General features: G+C 42.5%; 1 protein-coding gene across 1 annotated transcript in view; it reads left to right on the top strand.

Moving 5' to 3' along the window:
- The window catches only part of CRB1 (crumbs cell polarity complex component 1), a 210,492-nt gene that overhangs the window by 59,862 nt on the left and 123,925 nt on the right, over positions 1-26,705 (top strand). Inside the window, exon 2 of the mRNA XM_073592978.1 lies at positions 25,745-26,275. Within this exon, the coding sequence (XP_073449079.1) occupies positions 25,745-26,275 (531 nt within the window). The remainder of the gene's footprint in view (positions 1-25,744; positions 26,276-26,705) is intronic.

The raw sequence follows: 26,705 nt of genomic DNA, 5'->3' as shown, positions 1-26,705 counted from the left end.
TGGATCATCCAAATGCTCTCTAGCAAACCTCAGACGGGCCCGGACATGTACTGGCTTAAAGTGGAGTTCCACCCACTTTTACAACTCTTCGGCATCCCTCACTAAACTGAGCACTGTAATCAATTTGGATATTTTTTTATTATTTTTCTCAGCACCTACTGTATATCTGCTGTATTCATTTTTCACTTCCTCCTCCCTGGCCGCGGCCCATCGCATCATTTCCTGTTTGCAATGCCTTCTGGGAAGGGGCGGCAACTTCCTCTGAAACTGCCGTTGCTATGGAAACCTGACCTGAAACCTATTAGACTGCTTGTGCTGCACTGAGCATGTGCGAGATCTGCAAGGATGAGATCCAGGAAGAAATACAGTCTGGCTTCAGATGCCCACACTTAAGATGGCCACGGCCTGCTGTAAGTTTATAAAATAACAAACTACTGCTATAAACTAACAAAACAGACCTTAGTTTACAGACTAACTTTACTAGAATACAATAAGCTTGTGTATTATAGGGGTATTTTTATTTAAAAAGTATAATTTCGGCCGAAACACCACTTTAAGCAGGGGGACACGTCTGGCACTGCAGGATCTGAGTCCCTGGCAGTGTAGTGTGTTACTGATGGTAGCCTTTGTTACGTTGGTCCCAGCTCTCTGCAGGTCATTCACTAGGTCCCCCGTGTGGTTCTAGGATTTTTGCTCAACGTTCTTGTGATCATTTTGACCCCACGGGATGAGATCTTGCGTGGAGCCCCAGATCGAGGGAGATTATCAGTGGTCTTGTATGTCTTCCATTTTCTACTTATTGCTCCCACAGTTGATTTCTTCACACCAAGCTGCTTGCCTATTGCAGATTCAGTCTTCCCAGCCTTGTGCAGGGCTACAATTTTTTGTTTCTGATGTCGTTCAACAGCTCTTTGGTCTTCACCATAGTGGATTTTGGAGTGTGACTGTTTGAGGTTGTGGACAGGTGTCTTTTATACTGATAACAAGTTCAAACAGGTAATGAGTGGAGGACAGAGGAGCCTCTTAAAGAAGAAGATATAGGTCTGTGAGAGCCAGAAATCTTGCTTGTTTGTAGGTGACCAAATACTTATTTTCTACCATAATTTGCAAATAAATTCTTTCAAAAATCAGACAATGTGATTGTCTGGATTTGTTTCCACATTTTGTCTCTCATAGTTGAGGTATACCTATGATGACAATTACAGGCCTCTCTCATCTTTTTAAGTGGGGGAACTTGCACAATTGGTGGCTGACTAAATACTTTTTTGCCCCACTGTATGTGACATACACAAAATTTGAATAAAGTAACCAATCTTAATAAAACAAATGTACTTCTTTTCATGCAAAAAGTAGCAGCCACTCATTACAAAAATGAAATACAATCATTTTGTGCAAGATAAACAAAACAATTTTAATGCTGCTCAAATCTACTACTACTAATACTACTACTAGAAAATGAGAATTAGCATTTGGCACAAGATGGTGGTTGTGCAAAGAACAATGATACAAATTTCAATGGTAAACATGGGCCAACAGCAGGTCAAGAGATGCTTTGCAGTTGGAGCTATGGCAAGATATGTTTTCTTTCTTTTTGTTTAGTGGGAAACCATTGTTAGGACAAGGTCATCACACAGGTGTAAGGACAAAGCTTGTTTGGCCATACTTCTTATGTGGGTCACGGTGCACTTACTTTTGCACTCCTGTGACCCAGAATCAGTCGACAGCAGGCTGAAGTCCACTGTTGGCTGATGTCACAGACCCACTGCGGTTAGAGGATCCCAGATATTATGTCAGGATCCATCAAGATTCCTGACCAGCAGCTGGCTCAGCCTCTCAGCACACTGCTCCCACCCCTCTCCTGCCTGGCACTCCAGTGAGCCCTGGAGGAGCAGAGCATAGAGCTGTTATTGACCATTACTGCTCTATGCTCACAGCGGACTGAGAACTGAGAGAATTGGTTCTCTCAGTTCTCGGGCTTAGAGGTGGTGGGTAGAGATGGGCTGAACGACCCCCTGTTCAGTACGCAGCAGAACTCCTGAACAAGGGAAAAGTTCTAACCCAAACAGCGAACCCCATTGAAGTCTATGGGAGCTGAACAGGAAAAATCAAAAGTGCCCATTTTGAAGGCTTATATGCAAGTATATAGAAGTAGTAACTCCCGCACTGTCAAAAATAAGGGTCTAGGATACAGCAAACCTATTTGACTGATCCTAGGCAGAAAAAATGTGAAGGTATATGTGATGGCATTGCGCTGTGTGTGATATACAAATGTGTACCAAAACTAAGGTGTATAAGAAAATAACATGTGATAAGTGAACAATTAAAAACTATATAACAAATGTGACATGAAAATACAAATAAAAGAACAAGAGTATAATAAAGCTCAGTATGCACAACTAAGTGTGTATTGAAAAACAATGATGATCCAATAAGTAAAGGTGCTGAAAAAAAAATTATTAAATTCCACTATGACAATCTAAATGATGTTCCACACAGATAATGAATCCCTCCACCGTGAACAGAAAATCAACCAGTGCCTAGCCAATCATCTATAAGTGGCACCTCTGTGTGCACAAGCCTCTTACCTTACTGCCGTAAGGTATACAGCATAAAAGAAAATCCTGATGATAATCTTCAAATGTCCCTTTGGTCAGATTGTATGAACTAAGCGATCGTAATCTCAATGTATGGGGTTTGGATAAAAAAAGAGAAAATAGCCCATAGCGTAATCCCACATGAGAGGGTTGATTGTAACAAACAAAATATATGAACTCACTTATAATATAAAATAACTGGCAACAATCCACGAGCACCGAACTCGTATCCTTTAGGAGATCTTGTATGCCCAGACTTAGATGATCTTGTTTGATATTTCAATCCCTCCACTAGTGTCCACTAATATCCTTGATAAAAGGGAGTTTAGGCACAAAAGAGAAAGATGTCCATAGTGTGATCCCGTTGGGAATAATTTTTTATCACAAGCAGAGTTAAAAAGTAAACACTCACATTTTTAAAAGCAGCAAACAGCAGTAACCTGTGAGCGCCGAGCTCATATGTTACAAATAAATTCATGGAAAACCTATTGCTCCAATCCGACGCGTATCATCACATCACGTGACTTCATCAGGGGATAACAATAGGTACTAGTTCCTGTCCTTAAATAGTGTGTCTAATGAATGACTGGTGGCCATTTTCGGGAAGATCGCTATTGAAATAGATAACATCAGCCATTTTGCCTTGGTGTCCCATAGGAAAGCACAGGGCGGCCATTTTCCGTTCGTTCCTGCATTTATAGCATGCTGAGCATAGAAACACTGTCAGCAGACATATAAATACACAGCACACAAGGATAGTAGTTGACACAGAGTCCGCTGTGGTCTGGACAAATGGATTAACAGACCAAATATTTAAAAAATGGGGGAAATAAATGCTGCGGACTCGCAACACAAGAAAAAAGTGATTAATATAAGATCTACTGTCATCCCAAAAAACGGATGATGAAAAACCGGATCATTAAAACATATTAAATTAAATTCAAAAACAACATTTTATTTTAATTGGCCATAGACATAAAAATAAACAATTATGATATCCTGACAGGAAAAAATATGGAACAATCCAATCCATTGCAAGGATATAGATGGAACGCTAGATAAGGCCCACAAGAGTTGAAATATTCTAATACTGTAAATTAGAAAAAAAGGAATTAAAAAGAAAACAATAAAAATAGCAGGAGCCTCAGGGTTACCAGGAGCGACTACAATATATATATATATATATATATATATATATATATATATATATATATATATATATATATATATATATAAATAAAATGTAGAAATAAAATACATATGAGAATTTAAATAATTACAACAAGGAGAACCAGGCCTATTACATGAATGAGGAGAGTAAAGCAAGCCAGACCAGGGATGAATGATATAGGGATGAGTATCTCCTCCTAGAATATTGGGGGGAGAGGGGTGCAATGTGTGTAAATAAACAACTAGAAATCACTAATAAAACAATTTAAATCGAATTTGATATTAAGTCCATTAGGTGCGAAGGTATCCATCAGAAAGATCCATTTAGATTCGAGTTGGCTGAGGGTTCTCACCTTGTGACCCCCTCGCCAGGGTCTGGTATAAGGTACAATCCCCCAAAATTTTAAATGGATGGGATTTTTCTTGTGGCACTGAGCAAAGTGTCTAGACACACTGTGTTTATCATAATCGTTTAAAATATTTTGTACGTGTTCTTTTAGGCGTATTCTCAGCAATCTTTTAGTGCAGCCAATAGACTATAGACCACCACTACATTCTAGAGTGTACACAGCTCCTTCAGTATTACACCCTATAAATTAATTTATGTCATAGGTAGTACCATTGCTGGTGGATTGAAATTGTAGCTGCTTTTCATTAGGACATTTCGTTCGCATGCATGCATAACACCTTTTACAAGGATAAAAGCCTTTACCCGTAAAAAATGTGAAAATTGGCCGCAAAGAGTCGGGGCCCTTCTATAAACAAACTTTGGTCTCTTTCGAAGTACACCTTCAAGAAGTTTGTCGGACTTCAAAATGTGCCAATGACGTCTTATTATTTTTTTGATTTTCTTGTGTTGGATATTATAGTCCAATACTATTGGTACAAGGTCTGGTTGACACTCAGTTTTTTTTTATCTTTGATTAGATCTCCCCTATGCATATGTGCTACTCCTGTGATCTGTTCTTTGATGTAATCCTTGCCATATCCTTTTTGTACAAATCTGTCACCAATCATATTTGCCTGTGTGAGAGTCTCCCATTTCGGTGCAAGTCACATAATCTGTCCTTTTGGAATGTTAAGCAGCTAATTTTTATGGTGAGAACTTTTAATCGGTAAATGGCTGTTACGATCGACGTTCTTGAAATAGGTTTTAGTGACAAATTTGTCATTGATTCTTGATATTTCCAAATCTAGGAAAGAAATGTTGTTTTCATCTATTTGCCAAGATAGTATAATGTTTCTATCACTATTATTGAGCATATTGAAGAAATTGTGTAACTGGTCACGATCACCTTTCCATTGGACGAACACGTCATCGATATATCTTCTGTAAAAAACAAGTTCAGCAGGTGGATTTCTGAAAACACTTTCTTCCTCCCATTGTGACATGAAAAGTCCTGCCACACTGGGGGCAAACTTGGCTCCCATGGTCACCCCAGTTTTTTGTTGATAATATTGGTGACAGATGTGATGATGTCTATTGGAGACTGCAGCAAAATCAAAAGTGTTCACATAACACTCTAATAACCGTGAAAATAAAAAGATCTCGCGCATTGAATCTATCACCTTATAGTGTGAAAAGTGACTTGTGCATACAGTGTAACAAAATAGAAAACAATTACACACTTATTAACATATATGAATATCTTAATAGCCTGATGTTCAAAAAAGTATAAAGTTCATAAGTGCCAGAGTGGGATAAAATATGTGGGATAAATAGATGTTAAAAGTGATCTTCATATAGAAAGTCCCGGTGTGATCAGGCTCTCAGAACTCTCACCTTAGGGAGAATAATTTCAGGCATCAATAGGTATCTTTAATTGGCACTGTGTGTAGTAGCGTGATGGTAATCTGGATTTCCCATCTGTTGGTGGCTCAATCTATTGCCTTCTCGATCTTCATATGAGGAAATGCCTCAAATACCCGAAAGGATGAAATCAATGGCTACGATCTTTGGACTGACAACAGTCACGTGACGTAGAGGAAGTAAGCGACTTCCTCTACGTCACGTGACTGTTGTCAGTCCAAAGAAATTATTCTCCCTAAGGTGAGAGTTCTGAGAGCCTGATCACACTGGGTCTTTCTATATGAAGATCACTTTTAACATCTATTTATCCCACATATTTTATCCCAGCTTATCCACTCTGGCACTTATGAACTTTATACTTTTTTGAACATTAGACTATTAAGATATTCATATATGTTAATAAGTGTGTAATTGTTTTCTATTTTGTTACACTGTATGCACAAGTCACTTTTCACACTATAAGGTGATAGATTCAATGCGCGAGATCTTTTTATTTTCACGGTTATTAGAGTGTTATGTGAACACTTTTGATTTTGCTGCAGTCTCCAATAGACATCCTCGGGACGTGGTGCATGTGCCCGGCGGCGCGTTAACCGAGCAGGACCGTAGATCTGTGTGTGTCAACACACAGATCCACGTCCTGTCAGTTGAGAGGAGACCGATCTGTGTTCCCAGTACAGAGGAACACTGATCGGTCTCCTCCCCTTTTGCGTCCCCTCCCCATACAGTTAGAATCACTCCCCTAGGAAACATAATTAACCCCTCGTGTCCCCCTAGTGGTTAACCTCTTCCCTGCCTGTCACATTTATACAGTACTCAGTGCAACTTTATAGCATTGATCGCTGTATAAATGTGAATGGTCCCAAAAATGTGTCAAAAGTGTCCGATGTGTCTGCCATAATGTCACAGTCACGAAAAAAGATCGCAGATCACCGCTATTACTAATAAAAAAATAAATTAATAAAACATTTTTTAAAATGCAATAAATCTATCCCGTATTTTGTAGACGCTATAACTTTTGCACAAACCAATCAATATACGCTTATTGCGATTTTTTTTACCAAAAATATGTAAAAGAATACGTATCGGCCGAAACTGAGGAAAAAAATGTTTTTTTTAAAAAAAAATTGGGATATTTATTATAGCAAAAAGTAAAAAATATTGTGTTTTATTTCAAAATTGTCGCTCTTCTTTTGTTTATAGCGCAAAAAATTAAAACCGCAGAGGTGATCAAATACCACCAAAAGACAGCTCTATTTGTGGGGAAAAAAAAGACATCAATTTTGTTTGGGTACAACATCGCACGACCACGCAATTGTCGTTTAAAGTGCGACAGCGCTGAAAACTAAAAATTGGTCTGGGAAGGAAGGGGGTGAAAATGCCCTGTATTGAAGCGGTTAAATATGGGATTGCTTGGTAGAGTACAATATGTATCTGCATCATCCAACAATTTAAGTATGCCTGTGTGGTACTGTTCCACTGATTGAACAACAACCCCACCACCTTTGTCTGAAGGTCTAATAACAAGGTTTTTCCTCTTTACTAGTTTTTTTATGCCAGTCTTTATGGATCGTGGTTCTTCTCCTTTCGTTACATTTAAATTCTTAATTTCTTCCATTACTAAGGTTCTGAAAACTTCAATATGTTTATTGTCATTGGGTTTCGGATTAAAAATCGATTTATTTCTTAAATTGCTATGTACCACATTATCTTCTTCCGACTGTAATCTGACATTTATTGGATTACCCAACAGGTACTTTTTAACGTTCAATTTTCTCACATATTTTTGAACTCCAATATAGGTCTGGAACTTGTCTAGATTTTTTACTGGTGTGTATTTTAAACCTTTGCCGAGTACCAATAATTCATCCTGTGTCAGTGGCACATCAGTAAGGTTGAAAATCCCCTCTCCCACTACTCTCTTTTGCGTTTTTCTCTCCCCTGCTCGGCATCCTCTTTTCTTATTGGACTTCTTTTCCTCTCTCTTGTTTCTTCCGTTCTTCTCGGGGGATGGTGTTCTATCCCTCTCTCTAAAAAAGATCTGTTATGACCTGGCTCAGTGTGGTACATTCAATGGTACATCCCATCTAAGACGTCTTGGGACTATGTTTGCCTTAAAGTGGAGTCCCACCCACTTTTACAACTCTTCAGCATCCCTCACTAAACTGTGCACTGTAAACGAATTGGATTTTTTTTTTTTCTCAGCACCTACTGTATATCTGCTGTATTCATTTTTCACTTCCTCCTCCCTGGCCGTGGCCCATCACATCATTTCCTGTTTGCAATGCCTTCTGGGAAGGGGCGGCAACTTCCTCTGACACTGCCATTGCTATGGAAACCTGACCTGAATCCTATTATACTGCTTGTACTGCACTGAGCATGTGCGAGATCTGCAAGGATGAGGTCCAGAAAGAAATACAGTCTGGCTTCAGATGCCCATACTTAAGATGGCCACGGCCTGCTGCAAGTTTATAAAATAACAAACTACTGCTATAAACTAACAAAACAGACCTTAGTTTACAGACTAACTTTACTAGAATACATTAAGCTTGTGTATTATAGGGGTATTTTTATTTAAAAAGTATAATTTCGGCCAGAACACCACTTTAATGTATCTATCAAAGGTGGTAACATGTTAATTTCTTATACACCTCAGTTGTTTCTTTTGGTACACATTTGCATATCGCACACAGTGCAACGCCATCACATATATATTCACATTTTTTCTGCCTAAGATCAGCCAAATAGGTGTTTGCCGCAGTGTATCCTAGCCCCTTATTTTTGATAGCGTGGGAGTTACTACTTCTATATTCTATTCCATATCCTTTTCCAAAACTCCAGCTGCAGTCATGGATATCTCTACATTCATTGAACAACGAGAAGTTAATTTAGATGCAATCTTTAATAGCGAAGACACTAAACTAAATGCTAATTTGGAAAGTTTTAGAAAGCTTGGCCATAATATGGAGAAGAAAATTAGCATGTGGTGGGATGTTACCACCTTTGATAAATACATTAAGGCAAACATAGTCCCAAGATGTCTTAGATGGGATGTACCATTGAATGATGGCCTTACTGACCAAGAATCGATAGATGAATGGTTTCGATTTTTAATGAAAGAGGAATAGAATTACTAAAATTCCTTCTAAAGAGAAATCAAAAGAAAATAAGAAAAATAGATCAAACCATAGTTGAATTAAAAGAACAGTTGGAGGCACACAAGGAAACGGCAGACTTTGTGAGATTAACCACATGACTGAATAAAGACCTCACAAAGAAATATTCAGATGTCCAACAGAGAAAAAGTAAAAAATATTCTCGGAATATTAATGATTTTAAAAATGATTTAGTGTTTAAATGGCAAAACCATATAGGTCAGAATGACCCTATATCTACATACTCTACTCCAGAAAAGATGGTTAGGATTCAATCATATCACACTGATGTGTCACCCATACCTAAGTCACCTCGTCCAAATGGCCATTATAGTGAACCAGCTGACCATACATCTAGGAATGATTCTCCCAAAAATCAGAGAAACGTCGAAAGACAGAAGCGACATAGTAATAATACTCCATATAACACACGGAGGAAACCTCCATATTCAGAACGTACCCCAACACAAGGATGGAAAAAACCTAACCATTGGAAAAATAACAATAGAAAACCTCATAATAACTATTTGAAAAGACACAGCAATGGACCAAGGGATATGAGGGGCCCACCACATGAACCGTATAGACAATATGACAGAAGTCCAGCTCACTGGAGAGCTAATCAGGGAACCAGACAAAATAGGGGTGGACCATATGAAACTCAAAGGCCATATGAAAGGAGTCCTGGCCCCATGCAGTGCTATGGATACAGAAAAAGGAGAGGTCCACCTGCTGAGCCATATAGACCACGCGAGAGGACCCCTATTCACACTTATAATTATTTCACCCCTCTTAGGGACCATCAAGAGGAGGATAGGCGCGAGAGATATCAACAGGGTAACCACACTGAGCCAGGTCATAACAGATCTTTTTTAGAGAGAGGGATAGAACACCATCCCCCGAGAAGAACGGAAGAAACAAGAGAGGAGAAGAAGTCCAATAAGAAAAGAGGATGCCGAGCAGGGAAGAGAAAACAAACGCAAAAGAGAGTAGTGGGAGAGGGGATTTTCAACCTTACCGATGTGCCACTGACACGGGATGAATTATTGGTACATGACAAAGGTTTAAAATACGCACCAGTAAAAAATCTAGACAAGTTCCAGACCTATATTGGAGTTCAAAAATATGTGAGAAAATTGAACATTAAAAAGTACCTGTTGGGTAATCCAATAAATGTCAGATTACAGTCAGAAGAGGATAATGTGGTACATAGCAATTTAAGAAATAAATCGATTTTTAATCCGAAACCCAATAACAATAAACATATTGAAGTTTTCAGAACCTTTAGTAACGGAAGAAATTAAGAATTTAAAAGAAACGAAAAGAGAAGAACCACGATCCATAAAGACTGTCATAAAAAACTAGTAAAAAGGAAAAACCTTGTTATTAGACCTCCAGACAAAGGTGGTGGGATTGTTGTTCAAACAGTGGAACAGTACCACACAGGCATGCTTAAATTGTTGGATGATGCAGATACATATTGTACTCTACCAAGCAATCCCATATTTAAATGGAGGAAAGAATTAGAACAGGTTGTTCATCTAGGATTAAAGAAAAGTATTCTTAATAAAAAAGAAGCAAAATGCTTGATACCCGAAGCATGCAGGATTCCAATAATTTATGCATTGCCAAAGATTCATAAAAATAAAGTAGACCCTCCTTTGAGGCCTATTGTGAATGGTATTGATTCTTTAACGGCCAGATTAGGCCAATATATAGATCGATATCTTCAACCAGCAGTACAGAAGACCAGAGCATATCTTAAAAACACCAAGCAAATACTTCAGTTACTAGAAGAAAGAACAGATATTGGACCTTTGCGGATGGCGACAGCAGACGTTTCGTCTCTTTATACTTATATCCTCCACTATCAAGCATGCAAAGCCACAAAATGGGGACTTAGGAAATTTACAAATCTCTCCTGTATGCCAAGGAAATTCCTTGTCAAAAGCCTTGATTTTTGCCTCAAGCATAGTTATTTCTGATACTGTCACCAATACTATCAACAAAAAACTGGGGTGGCCATTGGAGCCAAGTTTGCCCTCAGTGTGGCAGGACTTTTCATGTCACAATGGGAGGAAGAAAGGGTTTTCAAAAATCCACCTGCTGAACTTGTTTTTTACAGAAGATATATCGATGACGTGTTCGTCCAATGGAAAGGCGATCGTGACCAGTTACACAATTTCTTCAATATGCTCAATAATAATGATAGAAACATTAAACTATCTTGGCAAATCAATGAAAACAACATCTTTCCTAGATTTGGAAATATCAAGAATCAATGACAAATTTGTCACTAAAAACCATTTCAAGAACGTTGATCGTAACAGCTATTTACAGATTAAAAGTTGTCACCATAAAAATTGGCTGTTTAACATTCCAAAAGGACAGATTATGCGATTTAGGCGCAATTACACCAAAATGGGAGACTTTCTCACACAGGCAAATATGATTGGTGACAGAACAAAAAGGATATGGCAAGGAATTAATCAAAGAACAGATCACAGGAGTAACACATATGCATAGGGGAGATCTAATCAAATATAAAAAAAACTGAGTATCAAACAGACCTTGTACCTATAGTATTGGACTATAATATCCAACACGAGAAAATTGAAAAAATAATACAGCGCTATTGGCACATTTTGAAGTCCAACAAACCTCCTGAAGATGTACTTTCAAAGAGACCAAAGTTTGTTTATAGAAGGGCCCCCACTCTTTGTGACCAATTGGTCAAAAATGTGATTGATCCTTCAAAAAAGAGTTTCACATTTTTTACGGGTAAAGGCTTTTACCCTTGTAAAAGGTGTTCTGCATGCACGTGAATGAAACGTTCTAATGAAAAGCAGCTACAATTTCAATCCACCAGCAATGGTATCACCTATGACAAATTAATTTGTATGGTGTAATACTGAAGGAGCTGTGTACGCTCTAGAATGTAGTTGTAGTATATTGGCCACACTAAAAGATTGCTGAGAATACGCCTAAAAGAACACGTACAAAATATCTTAAACGGTTACGATAAACACAGTGTGTCTAGACACTTTGCTCAATGCCACAAGAAAAATCCCACCCATTTAAAACTTTGGGGGATTGTACCATATACCAGACCCTGGCGAGGGGGTTACAAGGTGAGAACCCTCAGCCAACTTGAATCTGAATGGATCTTTCAGATGGATACTTTCACACCTAATGGACTTAATATCGAATTTGATTTAAATTGTTTTATTAGTGATTTCTAGTTGTTTATTTACACACATTGCACCCCTCTCCCCCCAATATTCTAGGAGGAGATACTCATCCCTGTATCATTCATCCCTGGTTTGGCTTCCTTCACTCTCCTCATTCATGTAATAGGCTTGGTTCTCCTCTAATTACACCCTGTTCCAAATTATTATGCAAATTCTATTTCAGTGTCACAAAGATTAAATATTTTGTTTTTCAGTTCAATTCGGGGCTCTTTTGATCACTGAAAACAATCTCGGACACCTGTGATAATTAGATTGCCAGGTGAGCCCAATTAAAGGAAAAACTACTAAAGGAGGGTGTCCCACATTATTAAGCAGAGCACCATTTTCAAGCAATATGGGGAGGAAAAAGGATCTCTCTGCTGCCGAAAAGAGTGAAATAGTTCAATGCCTTGGATGAGGTATGAAAACATTAGATATTTCACGAAAACGTAAGCGTGATCATCGCACTATTAAGAGATTTGTGGCTGATTCAGAGCACAGATGGATTTCGTGCAGATAAAGGCACATTGAGGAAGATTTCTGCCAGATCCATGCATCGGATTAAGAGAGCAGCTGCTAAAACACCATTACATAGCAGCAAACAGATATTTGAAGCTGCTAGTGCCTTTGGAGTCCCACGGACATCAAGGTGTAGAGTCCTCCAGAGTCTTGCAACTGTGCATAAACCTTCCATTCGGCCACCACTAACCAATGCTCACAAGCAGAAATGGCTGCATTGGGCAGAAAAATACATGAAGACTAATTTTCAAACAGTCCTGTTCACTGATGAGTGCCGTGCAACCATGGACGGTCCAGATGGATAGAGTAGTGGATGGTTGGTGGACGGCCACCCTGTTCCAACAAGGCTGCGATGTCAGCAAGGCGGTGGGGGAGTCATGTTTTGGGCCGGAATCATGGGAAGAGAGCTGGTCGGCCCCTTTAGGGTCCCTGAAAGTGTAAAGATGACCTCTGCAAAGTATGTGGAGTTCCTGACTGACCACTTCCTTCCCTGGTACAGAATGAAGAACTATGCTTTCCGTAATAAAATCATCTTTATGCATGACAATGCACCATCTCATGCTGCAAAGAATACCTCTGCATCAATGGCTGCTATGGGGATAAAAGGAGAGAATGTCATAGTGTGGCCTCCATCCTCCCCTGACCTCAATCCTATTGAGAACCTTTGGAGCATCCTCAAGCAAAAGATCTGTGAGGGTGGGAGGCAGTTTACATCCAAACAGCAGCTCTGGGAGGCTATTCTGACATCTTGCAAACAAATTCAAGCAGAAACTGTCCAAAAACTCACAAGTTCAATGGATGCAAGACTAATAAAATAAAATTTTAATTTTTGAATTTAATTTAATATGTTTTAAAGATCTGGTTTTTCATCATCCGTTTTTTGGGATGACAGTGGATCTTATATTAATCACTATTTTCATGTGTTGCGAGTCTGCAGCATTTATTTCCCCCATTTTTTAAATATTTGGTCTGTTAATCCATTTGTCCGGACCACAGTGGACTCTGTGTCAATACTAGGGATGAGCCGAACACCCCCTGGTTCGGTTCGCACCAGAACCTGCGAACGGACCGAAAATTTGCACGAACGTTAGAACCCCATTGACGTCTATGAGACTCGAACATTCTAAATCAAAAGTGCTCATTTTAAAGGCTAATTTGCATGGTATTGTCCTAAAAAGGGTTTGGGGACCCGGGTCCTACCCCAGGGGACTTGTATCGATGCAAAAAAAAACTTTTAAAAACGGCCGTTTTTTCAGGAGCAGTGATTTTAATGATGCTTAAAGTAAAAAAAAAAAAAAAAGTGAAATATTCATTTAAATATCGTACCTGGGGTGTGTCTATAGTATGCCTGTAAAGTGGCGTGTGTTTCCTGTGTTTAGAACAGTCCCTACACAAAATGTCATTTTTAAAGGAAAAAATCTCATTTAAAACTGCTTGCAGGTTTAATGTAATGTCGGGTCCTGGCAATATGGATGAAAATCAGTGAGACAAACGGCATGGGTACCCCCCCAGACCATTACCAGGCCCTTTGGGTCTTGTAGGGATATTAAGGGGAACCCCGCACCCAAATTAAAATAAGGAAAGGTGTGGGGCCACCAGGCCCTATATACTCTGAACAGCAGTATACAGGCGGTGCAAACAAGACAGGGACTGTAGGTTTGTTGTTAAGTAGAATCTGTTTGTAATTTTTAACGGGTACATTTTTAACGTGTTTAGCTCCAGCCAAAAAATCTTTTTTAAGCTTTTTGGAAAACATAGGGAAGGGTTATCACCCCTGTGACATTTGTTTTGCTGTCTTTCCTCCTCTTCAGAAGATTTCACCTCACTTTTTGTCCCAATGACAAATGTTTTTTGAAAATTTGGGGTTTTTTGTGGAACAAGGATTGGAAAGCATCAGTGGAAAGGAGAAATGTTTTTCCCATATTAACTCTTACAGGAGAGAATTTCCCTTCCTAGGGGTAGATTTCATCTCACGTCCTGTTGTCTCCTTCCATTTGCAAGTAGGAGTCGTTTGTAAGTTAGATGTTTGAAAGTAGGGGCCTGCCCTATATACTCAGTAAAAATTTGGGCCTTAGGTGTTGTTGTGGCCACAACACTGTAAGCCCTCAAAGGGCCCTGCTGTGAAATATTAGATCAAGAATTGTAATTACATGCCCCTGTTGAACAAGGGCAGAAAAATTGGGCCTTTGGTGGTGGTAGTGCCACAACACTGTAAGTCCTCACTCGCTCTTGGTGGGTGCAGAAATGGGCCCTGCTGTGAAATATTAGATCAAGAATTGTAATTACATGCCCCTGTTGAACAGGGGCTGAAAAATTAGGCCTTAGGCACTGGTGCTGGTGCCACAACACTGCAACCCCTCACAGATACTCTAGTTGGAACGCAGAAATGAGCCCTGCTGCAAAGTATTGCATCAAAAATTGTAATAACACGCCCCTGTTAAACAGGGGCTGAAAAATTGGGCCTTAGGCACTGGTGCTGGTGCCACAACACTGCAACCCCTCACAGATACTCTAGTTGGAATGCAGAAATGAGCCCTGCTGCAAAGTATTGCATCAAAAATTGTAATTACAGGCCCCTGTTAAACAGGGGCTGAAAAATTGGGCCTTAGGCACTGGTGCTGGCGCCACAACACTGCAACCTCTCACAGATACTCTAGTTGGAATGCAGAAATGAGCCCTGCTGCAAAGTATTGCATCAAAAATTGTAATTACATGCCCCTGTTAAACAGGGGCTGAAAAATTGGGCCTTAGGCACTGGTGCTGGTGCCACAACACTGCAACCCCTCACAGATACTCTAGTTGTAACGCAGAAACGAGCCCTGCTGCAAAGTATTGCATCAAAAATTGTAATTACACGCCCCTGTTAAACAGGGGCTGAAAAATTGGGCCTTAGGCACTGGTGGTGGCGCCCAGAACCAAAAATGTTCTTACAAGCTATCAGCGTGATGATTGAGGAGGAAGAGGATAATTACTCAGGGATAGTCACTCAGCATCAGCATAGACAGTCTTTGAAGGGATCTGAGATTTCAAAAAAAATTATTCGGTTACATCAGCATCAGGTGCTTGGTAGCTGGTGGTGATCCAAGACTGATTCATTTTTATGAAGGTCAGTCGATCGACCGAGTCGGTGGACAGACGCACCCTGTGATCGGTTACAAAGCCTCCAGCAGCACTGAATGTGCGTTCCGAAAGAACGCTGGATGCAGGACAGGCCAGTAGCTCAATTGCATACTGTGCAAGCTCTGGCCAGTGATCCATCCTCAAGACCCAGTAACCCAGAGGATTTTCGGTGGGAAAGGTGTCCAAGTCAGATCTTGCCCCTAGGTATTCCTGCACCATGTAAAACAGACGCTGGCGATGGTTGTGGAACTGATCATACCTTGGGGCTGTGGACCAAAAAATTGTCTGAACGCATCGGTCAGACAGCCACCTTCTCCACCGCTCTTTCTTTGACTGACCGAAGCCTCAGCAACACGTTGTCCAGAAACAGGAGTTTGTAACCTCCCAGTCTCTGGGAACGCGTTGCACAGACCTTTCTGCAAGGCCTCCCGAAGATGTTTCATCCTCTGCTCCCTCTGCGATGGCAAGATAAGGTCCGCAACCTTACCCTTGTAATGTGGATCAAGGAGGGTTGCCAGCCAGTATTGGTCCTTCTCCTTGATACCACGAATACGAGGATCCTTACGCAGGCTTTGCAGGATCAGGGAGGCCATACAGCGTAGGTTTGCTGAGGCATTCGGTCCGGAGTCCTCTGGGTCACTAAGGACGACATGGTCCGCAGCCACCTCCTCCCAGCCACGTACAAGTCCATGTGTTTCTTGGGACTGATCCCTTAAAGACTGCTGCTGATGCTGAGTGCCAGGCTCCACCTCCATACTGACACAATCTTCCTCCTCCTCCTCCTTCTCCTTCTCCTTCTCCTCCTCCTCCTCCTCCTCCTCTTCCTGTGTGATCGGCGGGCACGCAGGAACACTGTCTGGATAAAGGGGGCCTTGAGAGCTAAGGAAGTCCTCCTCTTCCTGCCTCTGTTCTGCCTCAAGTGCCCTGTCCATTATTCCATGCAGCGTGTGCTCCAACAGGTGGACAAGGGGGACAGTGTCACTGATGCATGCACTGTCACTGCTCACCATCCTCGTGGCCTCCTCAAATGGTGACAGGACAGTGCATGCATCCCTGATCATGGCCCACTGGCGTGGGGAAAAATACCAAGCTCCCCTGACCCTGTCCTGGTGCCATAGTCGCACAGGTACTCATTGATGGCCCTCTGCTGCGTGTGCAGCCGCTGCAGCATGGCCAACGTTGAGTTCCACCTGGTGGGCATGTCACAGATTAGGCGGTTCTTGGGCAGGTTAAACTCCTTTTGGAGATCCGTCAGTCGAGCACTGGCATTATATGACCGGCGGAAATGCACACAGACTTTCCTGGCCTGCCTCAGGACATCCTGTAAGCCTGGGTACCTGCCCAAGAACCGCTGCACCACCAAGTTAAGGACGTGAGCCAAACAGGGCACATGGGTCATTTGTCCCTGTCGGAGGGCAGAGAGGAGGTTGGTGCCATTGTCACAAACCACCATTCCTGCCTTAAGTTGGCACGGCGTCAACCACCTCTGAACCTGCCCCTGCAGAGCTGACAGAACCTCTGCCCCAGTGTGGCTCCTGTCCCCCAAGCACACCAGCTCAAGCACCGCATGGCATCTTTTGGCCTGCGTACTTGCGTAGCCCCTTGATCGGCTACGGAGCACCGCTGGTTCCGAGGACAAAGCACAGGAAGAGGCCATGCAGGAAGAAGAAGAGGAGGGGGTGGAGGAGAGAGGTGTGTCACAATCATTAGCATTTTGGAGGCGTGGTGGCGGAACAACCTCCAACACTACTGCACCTTGTCCTGCATCCTTCCCAGCTGCCAGCAGAGTCACCCAATGCGCCGTGAAACTTAGGTAACGTCCCTGTCCATGCCTGCTGGACCATGAGTTAGCGGTAATATGCACCTTACCGCTGACCGCCCTGTCCAGCGAGGCATGGACATTGCCTTCCACATGCCGGTAGAGAGCCGGAATCTCCTTCCGTGAGAAAAAGTGGCGTTTGGGTACCTGCCACTGAGGAACCGCACATTCCACAAACTCACGGAAGAGGGCAGAGTCTACCAATTAGCAATAACTAGCAAAAACTAGCAATTTTGCCAAGTTAGCATTCAACCGCTGGGCATGTGGATGGCTGGGAGCAAACTTCTTTCGGCGGTGCAGCAGCTGGGGCAGGGAAATTTGCCTGGTACAATCTGATGTCAGTGTACCAAAAGCAGATTGCCCACAAGTACTTGGCTGTGACACACCTAATTCTACACCTTCATTCCTCTCAGTGCAGGTCTCAGAGAGGACTGAAGGTATAGTGGGGCTGGAGATCTCAGCTGATGAGGAGCAAGGAGAGGTCCTCTTTGTTCTTTGGTGTGGGTCTTTTAGATACGCTTGCCAACGAACTGCATGGCAGGTCAACATATGTCTGGTCAAGCTTGTGGTACCCAAGCAGGAGATGTTTTGGCCACGCGAGATACGCTTGAGACATATGTTGCAAATAGCAGCGGTGCGATCTGATGCACTCGTCTCAAAAAAGGCCCACACCAAAGAACTTTTTGAATAACGCGCAGAGACTGCAGCACCCTGCACATGTGGAGCTTTGGGGTGTGATGCAGTCAAGGTGCTGCCCTTAGTCTGGCCCCTGGAAGGCATCCTGCCTCGTTGGTGATGTGCCGCCTCCTCCTCCTCCTCTCTCCTATCAGGCACCCACGTTGAGTCAGTGACCTCATCATCCCCTCCCTCCTCATCACTGGAGCAAACCTGGCAGTATGCTGCAGCAGGGGGAGCATGACTGCCAGATTGCTGTCCTTCTTGGGCACCCCCTCTGTCCGTGCTCACGTTACTGCCTTCATCGAGCTCAGTATCATCATCAGAGCCTTCCAAACGCTGGGCCTCCTCCTGAAGCATGTACCCAACACTGTGGTCAAACAGTTCGAGGGACTCCTCAGGAGGACATGGTGGGGCTAGGGAAGGAGTCACTGATGATATTGAGCCAAGGGAAGAGGCCGCTGCTTTGCCAGACAAAGTACCCTGGGCATGGGTGAGAGAGGATGAGGAGGATGAGGACGGCTTGGTCATCCACTCGACCAAGTCTTCCGCATGTTGCGGCTCAACACGGCCAGCTGCCGAAAAAAAGGTCAAGCGTGTCCCACAGCCACGTGCTGATGAGGATGCACCGTCTCCACGACCAGCACTAGACACAGAGCCTGCTTGCCCTCTCTTATTGTCTTGTGACTGTCTGCCTCTCCTTCTTGGCCTTCCAGACATACTAATGGCCTGTAGCTGCACTAAGCTGGGATATATATATATATATATATATAATATATATATATATATATATATATATGTACTGATACTGCAGCTAGCAAAATCAACTGCCTGCCTGTAGTATGAGAACACCACCAACCTTCTACAGGTAGCTTTAGCTGAACACTGTACAGAGCTCGCAAAAAACTAACTTGTAGCTTTTTTAGCTGCCTGCGGTAGTGATAGGATCAGGAAAACACCACCAACCTTCTACAGGTAGCTTTAGCTGAACACTGTGCAGAGCTCGCAAAAAATAACTTGTAGGTTTAGCTGGACACTGTGATTAGGATGCACCATACTAACTTGTAGTTTTAGCTGAACACTGTGAGCAGGACGCACCGCACTAATTTGTAGGTTTAGCTGAACACTGTGAGGTGGACGCACCGCACTAACTTGTAGTTTTAGCTGAACACTGTGAGGTGGACGCACCACACTAACTTGTAGTTTTAGCTGAACACTCTGAGCAGGACGCACAGCACTAACTTGTAGCTTTAGATGAACACTGTGCAGAGGTCTCACTACACTAACTTGTAGGTTTAGCTGAACACTGTGAGCAGGACGCACAGCACTAACTTGTAGTTTTAGCTGAACACTGTGAGCAGGATGCACCGCACTAACTTCTAGGTTTAGCTGAACACTGTGAGGTGGACGTACCCCACTAACTTGTAGTTTTAGCCGAACACTGTGAGCAGGACGCACTGCACTAACTGTAAATAGTCTAGCTGCCTGACTGTGGTACTAATAGGATCAAAAGAACACCAGCAATTTTCTTCAGGTAGCTGTAAATACTGTAACAAGACAAGCCTGCCTGTCAGTAAGAAGATAACAGGAACGGATCTAGCTGAACACTGTGAGCAGGACGCACTGCACTAACTTGTAGCTTTAGATGAACACTGTGCAGAGGTCTCACTACGCTAACTTGTAGGTTTAGCTGAACACTGTGAGGAGGACGCACAGCACTAACTTGTAGTTTTAGCTGAACACTGTGAGCAGGACGCACCGCACTAACTTCTAGGTTTAGCTGAACACTGTGAGGTGGACGCACCGCACTAACTTGTAGCTTTAGCTGAACACTGTGAGCAGGACGCACCGCACTAACTTGTAGGTTTAGCTGAACACTGTGAGGTGGACGCACCACACTAACTTGTAGGTTTAGCTGAACACTGTGAGCAGGACGCACCCCACTAACTTGTAGGTTTAGCTGAACACTGTGAGCAGGACGCACCCCACTAACTTGTAGTTTTAGCTGAACACTGTGAGCAGGACGCACTGCACTAACTGTAAATAGTCTAGCTGCCTGACTGTGGTACTAATAGGATCAAAAGAACACCAGCAATTTTCTTCAGGTAGCTGTAAATACTGTAACAAGACAAGCCTGCCTGTCAGTAAGAAGATAACAGGAACGGATCTAGCTAAACTGAATACAGTGTATATATATATATATGCAACACCTGGGATGTATATATATACACAATACACTGTAAGTGCAGCTAACTGACTGACTGTACTGCCTAATCTATCTAACTCAAATCAAATGACACTGTCTGTCTGTCTCTCTCTCTATCTATGAACGCCGGAACACACACTACACAGGGCCTCCGTGCAGGCGGCCTTATATAGTGTGGGGCGTGTGCTAAATCCCCTAAGCCATAATTGGCCAAAGCCTCCTTGGCTTTGGCCAATTATGGCTCTCTGTTCAGACGGCGCTGTGATTGGCCAAGCATGTGGGTCATAGTGCATGCTTGGCCAATCATCAGCCAGCAATGCACTGCGATGCCGCAGTGAATTATGGGCCGTGACGCGCCACACGAATTTGGCGCGAACGGCACATATCGTTCGCAATTCGGCGAACGGGCGAACAGACGATGTTCGAGTCGAACATGGGTTCGACTCGAACACGAAGCTCATCCCTAGTCAATACTTGTGTGCTGTGTATTTGTAGGTCTGCTGACAGGGTTTCTATGCTCAGCATGCTAATACATGCAGGAACGAATGGAAAATGGCTGCCCTATGCTTTCCTATGGAAGAACAAGGCAAAGTGGCCGACGTTATCTATTTCAATAGCTGTCTTCCTAAAAATGGCCGCCGTTCATTCAATTAGACACACTATTTAAAGACAGGAACTAGTACCTATTGTTATCCCCTGATGAAGTCACGTGATGTGACGATAAGCATCGGGATTGGAACAATAGTTACCAGGAATTGATTGTAACATACAAGCTCGGCGCTCGTGGATTACCGCTGTTTGCTGCTTTTAAAAACGTGTTTACTTTTTTTACTCTGCTTGTGATAATAAATTATTCCCAATGGGATCACACTATGGGTATCTTTCTCTTTTGTGCCTAAACTTCCTTATATCCAGTAATTTATATTAGTGGACACTAGTAGAGGGATTGAAATATCAAACAAGATCATCTAAGTCTGGACATACAAGATCTCCTAAAGGATACGAGCTCGGTGCTCGTGGATTGTTGCCAGTTATTTTATATTATAAGTGAGTTCATATAGTTTGTTTGTTACAACCAATCCTCTCATATGGGATTACGCTATGGGCTGTTTTCTCTTTTTTTATCCAAACCCCATACATTGAGATTACAATCGCTTAGTTCATACAATCTGACCAAAGGGACGTTTGAAGATTATCATCAGGATTTTCTTTTATGCTGTATACCTTACGGCAGTAAGGTGAGAGGCTTGTGCACACAGAGGAGCAACTTATAAATGATTGGCTAGGCACCGGTTGATTTGCTGTTCACAGTGGAGGGATTCATTATCTGTGTGGAACATCGTTTAGACTGTCATAGTGGAATTTAATAATTTTTCATCACTTTTACTTATTGGATCATCATTGTTTTTCAATACACACTTAGTTGTGCATACTGGACTTTATTATACTGTTGTTCGTTTATTTGTTTTTTCATGTCACATTTGTTATATAGTTTTTAATTGTTCACTTATCACATGTTAATTTCTTATACACCTTAGTTTTTTATTTTGGTACACATATGTATATCACACACAGCGCAACGCCATCAGGTATATACTTATATGCAAGTAATTGGCCAAAAAAGGGGTATGGGTGCCTGGGTACTGCCCTGGGAGACATGTATCAATGCAAATTAAAAAAAAAAAAAAAACAATAGTTTTTTCAGGAGCAGTGATTTTAATGATGCTTAAAGTACAACAATAAAAAATGAAAAATTCCTTTAAATATAGTGCCTGGGGGTCCCCCTAGTCTGTCTGTAAAGTGGCGCATCTGTAGCATATATATAACATGCTGCAGCAAAAATTACATTTCTAAAGAAATAAAACCGAGTCCAATCACATTTAAAATGACTCGCAGTTGCAATTGCTGGCACCCGACTATTAAAAATTCATGTCCAGTGTGGATTCTAAGGGGAACCCCACGCCAATTTTTTTTTTTTTAAACAGTCTGGGGTCCCCCCCAAACTCCCTACCAGACCCTTATCCTGGCATGCAGGTCAGGAAAGATTCCCCCCTCCTGAATCATACCAGGCCACATGCCCTCAACATGGGGGGTGCTTTGGGGTAGGGGGGCTATTAAAAAATGTAAGAAAAAAACGGCATGGAGTCCCCCTGGTATGCATTTTAAGGGGAACCCCATGCCAAAATTAAAAAAAAGGAAGAGGCCCCCCCCCCCAAAATCCATACCAGATCCTTATTCGGGCATGCAGCCTGGCAGGTTAGGAAAGGCGCTTGTCCCCCCCCACCATACCAGGCCACATGCCCTCAACATGGGGGGTGCTATAGGTTGGGGTGGCTCTGCCCTCCCACCCCAAAGCACCTTGTCCCCATGTTTATGGGGACAAGGGTCTCTTCCCGAGAACCCTGGGCTGTGGTTGTCGGGGTCTGCGGGCAGGGTGCTTATTGGAATCTGGAAGCCTCCTTTAACAAGGGGGCCCTCAGATTCTACTCCCCCCATGTGAATGGGTTTGGGGTATAGTACCCCTACCCAGTCACCAAACAAGTGACCAAAAAAAAAACAGGAGACAAGTTTTTGACAAATCCTTTATCTAAAAATAAAAAACAAAGTGCTTCTCGATGTAAGTCCATCTTCAATCACGATACCCACCGCACCACCGACCTGAAAAAGAAAATAAAAAACCAACGCTCCACCTTCTAGGACAGCCACCCGCCGAATGCCGCTTTGACAGTTCTTATATAGATAAGGGTGGAGCCAACTGCCAACATCACCTGGTGGCCCTGCCACTTGTGACATCACTGGCCTGGCATGCACCGGTCTATATATATGAAAAAGACTCCCACGCTGTCTAAAATTTAAACTAAGGGAGCACTGCTGCAAATATCTGTGTCTCTGATCCAAACAGAAAAAAAGGAAAATATAATAGTGATGGTGTTTGCGCTGTGAGGGAAGGTGAGAGGAGTGTTGCCAAAAGAATACTGGTGAAAACTAAAGTGGTAATAGCAACTAAATGAGTGTACATCAAATCCAAGTACATAAAATAATGATTGGTGCAGTAATCATAAAATATAAAACATATGAAATAGATGCCAGTCCAGTGTTAACTTATATAGAAACACACAAAAAAAAAAGTTCATGTGATAACGAAGAAAGGTAAAAAAAAGTCTGTGTCGAGCAAAAAAAAGGAACAATCCCACCACCAGGAAGCACACGTGTGCTAAGTGCAATCTTCAGTGATGACACCTCTGTTTCTGCAAGCAGCTCACCTTACTGCTGTAAGGTGTACAGCATATACTGGTCACAGATCAAAGGTAAGGATGGTTGATGAGAAGATAGAGCAATTTCCTATGTGTTGCTTGAGCAGTCCCAATAATGGATGTATGGGATCATGCGGAGAAACATAAAGAATATACAGCGTGATACCGCAACAAACACAGTGGGACAGGGGCGGATCAAACAATGATGCACTCACTTTTTGAAAAAGGAGCATAGGCGTCAATCCAACGAACGCCGAGTTCGTATGTCCTCAGTGTGGCATCTTCGGTCAGCTCCTGCTCCCCAGTGCTTGTCAGGTGGACTCAATGAATGTTGGTATAAAACATGAAGAGATATGCATATAGCGTAATCCCGTATGCAAAAACCAATTTATTGAAAAACTTAGAAGAACAAACTCACATATAGAAGGCTGTATGAGGTAAAAACATCCACGAGCGCCGAGCTCGTCTCCTGCCATCAGGCTGTGTGTATACCCAGTGCTCCAATCCCGACGCGTATCGTCACATCACGTGACTTCATCAGGGAAGCACTGGGGAGCAGGAGCTGACCGAAGAGGACTTTTTTTTTTATTTTGTGTGTTTCCGTATAGGTTAACACTGGCCTGGCATCTATTTCATATGTTTTATATTTTATGATTACTGCACCAATCATTATTTTATGTACTTGGATTTGATGTACACTCATTCAGTTGCTATTACCACTTTAGTTTTCACCAGTATTCTTTTGGCAACACTCCATGCACCGGTCTATGACATTACAAGGGTGACGGGGCTTCCAGGTGACATTGCCAGATTGCCCCGTCCTTACCTATATAACTGTCAAAGCGCGGAGGAGGCATTCAGCGGGTGGCCGTCCTAGAACTAGAAGGAGGAGCGTTGTTTTTTTTTTCTTTTCAGGGCGGCGGATGGATTTACATCGAGGGTTACTTTTTTATTTTTTAATAAAGGATTTGTCAAAAACTGTCTCTGTATTTTAATTTTTTTGTACACTTTTTTTGGTCAATGGGTAGAGGTACTATGTTCCCCCACCCATTCTCATGGGGGGCCAGGATCTGGGGGCCCCCTTGTTAAAGGGGGCTTTCAGATTCCGATAAGCCCCCACCAAAGACACCGACAACCACAGGCCAGGGTTGTCGGGGAGAGACCCTTGTCCCCATCAACATGGGGACAAGGCGTTTTGGGGTGGGGCGCAGAGCATCCCCCCATGTTGAGGGCATGTGACCTGGTATGATTCAGGAGGGGGCGCTCTCCCGCCCCCCCCCTTTCCTGACCTGCCAGGCTGTATGCCAGGATAAGGGGCTGGTATGGAGTTTAGGGGGGAACCCACGCCGTTTTAAAAAAAATATTGGCTTGGGGTTCTCCTTAAAATCTATACCATACCCCATTTGTTTAATAGCCGGGTGCCGGCAACTGCAACCCTAAGTCAATTTAAATGTGACTTGACTCGTTTTTATTTCTTTAGAAATTTAATTTTTACTGCAGCATTTTAGATATATGCTACAGATGTGCCACTTTACAGGCAGACTAAGAGGACACCCCAGGCACTATATTTATTTTAACCGGCACTTTTTTTTTTTTAATTCAGCTGTCAGTGGGGAAACCCATTGACAGCCGATGACTCAGCAGTTGTTAAGGACACCGCGGCCGGCTTCCAGTTACCGCTCCTTAGCAACCAGGTTAGACTGCTCCCTGAGGGCACAGAATGCACTGTGCAGCATACAGTGCATTGCAGGGTGTTTGGCGGAGCAAACACCCTGCAAATTCGGGTGTTCAGTGAACAGGCAAATGTTCAACCTGAACTCATTCGCCCAACATTGGAGGTGGGGGACAGCTATAGCATTGGACTGATGCTGCATATGGTAGGCATGTATGTTTTTTTTTGTTTTTTTTACATTGCCACACTTTTCTTTTAAATACTAATGCTATTACCTGAAAGTAGTGAACAATATTAATATCTTGAAGTGCGCATGAAACGTTTGGTTCAATGAGAGCTCAGTGGAGTTCTTATTTCCTATGATTATCAGACGTTATTGGTGATCCATCTTGGATGAATGTCATGAGCACCAGAGATGAGCTCTCAACTCCAAGCACATCTGTAGCATCATCCCTTGAACTGTGCAGTAAGTTATTATATTATTTTTACAGATGTATTAAATGTCTTTTTTTTATCCTAGGTACTGTCTGTGAAGAAAGCCTAAAACTCTGTTCTTCTGCTCCATGTAAATATGACGACCCCTGCACATCTGTTGTAGGCTGTGCAGACTCTGATCCCTGCCTCTCAAATCCTTGCCCAAAGAATGCCACGTGCCAGGTTACCCTTGATACAGGAACCTATGAATGCCACTGTCAAGCAGGATTTAAGGGAAAAAATTGTGAAATTCGAATGCGGAGATGCCACAGGAATCTTTGCAGACATGGAGGACAGTGCTATGTGGCAGAAAGGGGTTCCACCTGCTTTTGTGCTATAGGTTATAAGGGGACATTCTGTGAAACTCCAGAAGATGAGTGCCTTTGGAACCCCTGCCAGAATGGGGCTGTGTGCAGGGAAAGGGGAAATGGACAAGCATGTTACTGTGTTCCTGGTTTTCAAGGAGCATTATGTAACATTGAAGTGGATGAATGTATTTCTAATCCCTGCCAGCATGGAGGTACATGCCTCAATCAGATTGGAAGATATACTTGTGTCTGTCCATTAAAGTTTACAGGTAAATATATCTACATTCTGTAATAATGTGAGAATAACAACTTATTTCTGCAGCAACAGGACATGCAATACAATGTAAAAGTCCTTGCATAGAGTCTTTAAAATCCAGATCATTGCCACCAGCTATCCTCCAACAGCACAAGGTAAGGCACAGAACCTGAAAAACAAAAGGGAACGGCAAGGACATTGATCTGCTGCAATAAAACACTTATTTAAAATAGAAGTAAAGGCAAATGTGTTTGCTGCATTCAAATATTCCTTGGGAGCAGAGGACTATCTGCACAGCCACCTTGGTGAAGGGGAGCACTAGCACTGGGGCCAGCTGTACATGTATGACAAAAAGTGTCTCATTTCCTGAGACACTTCCAGGTAGCTGTCAGACCGAGGAAAGATGGCACAGTCCCGCAACTGAACAGTTACTGATTGGAAGC

The sequence above is a fragment of the Aquarana catesbeiana genome, linkage group LG07, assembly GCF_042186555.1.
Source record: "Aquarana catesbeiana isolate 2022-GZ linkage group LG07, ASM4218655v1, whole genome shotgun sequence".
Lineage (NCBI taxonomy): Eukaryota > Metazoa > Chordata > Amphibia > Anura > Ranidae > Aquarana > Aquarana catesbeiana.
Note: the sequence above shows the minus strand (reverse complement) of the source record. Positions and strands in the feature narration are given on the sequence as shown.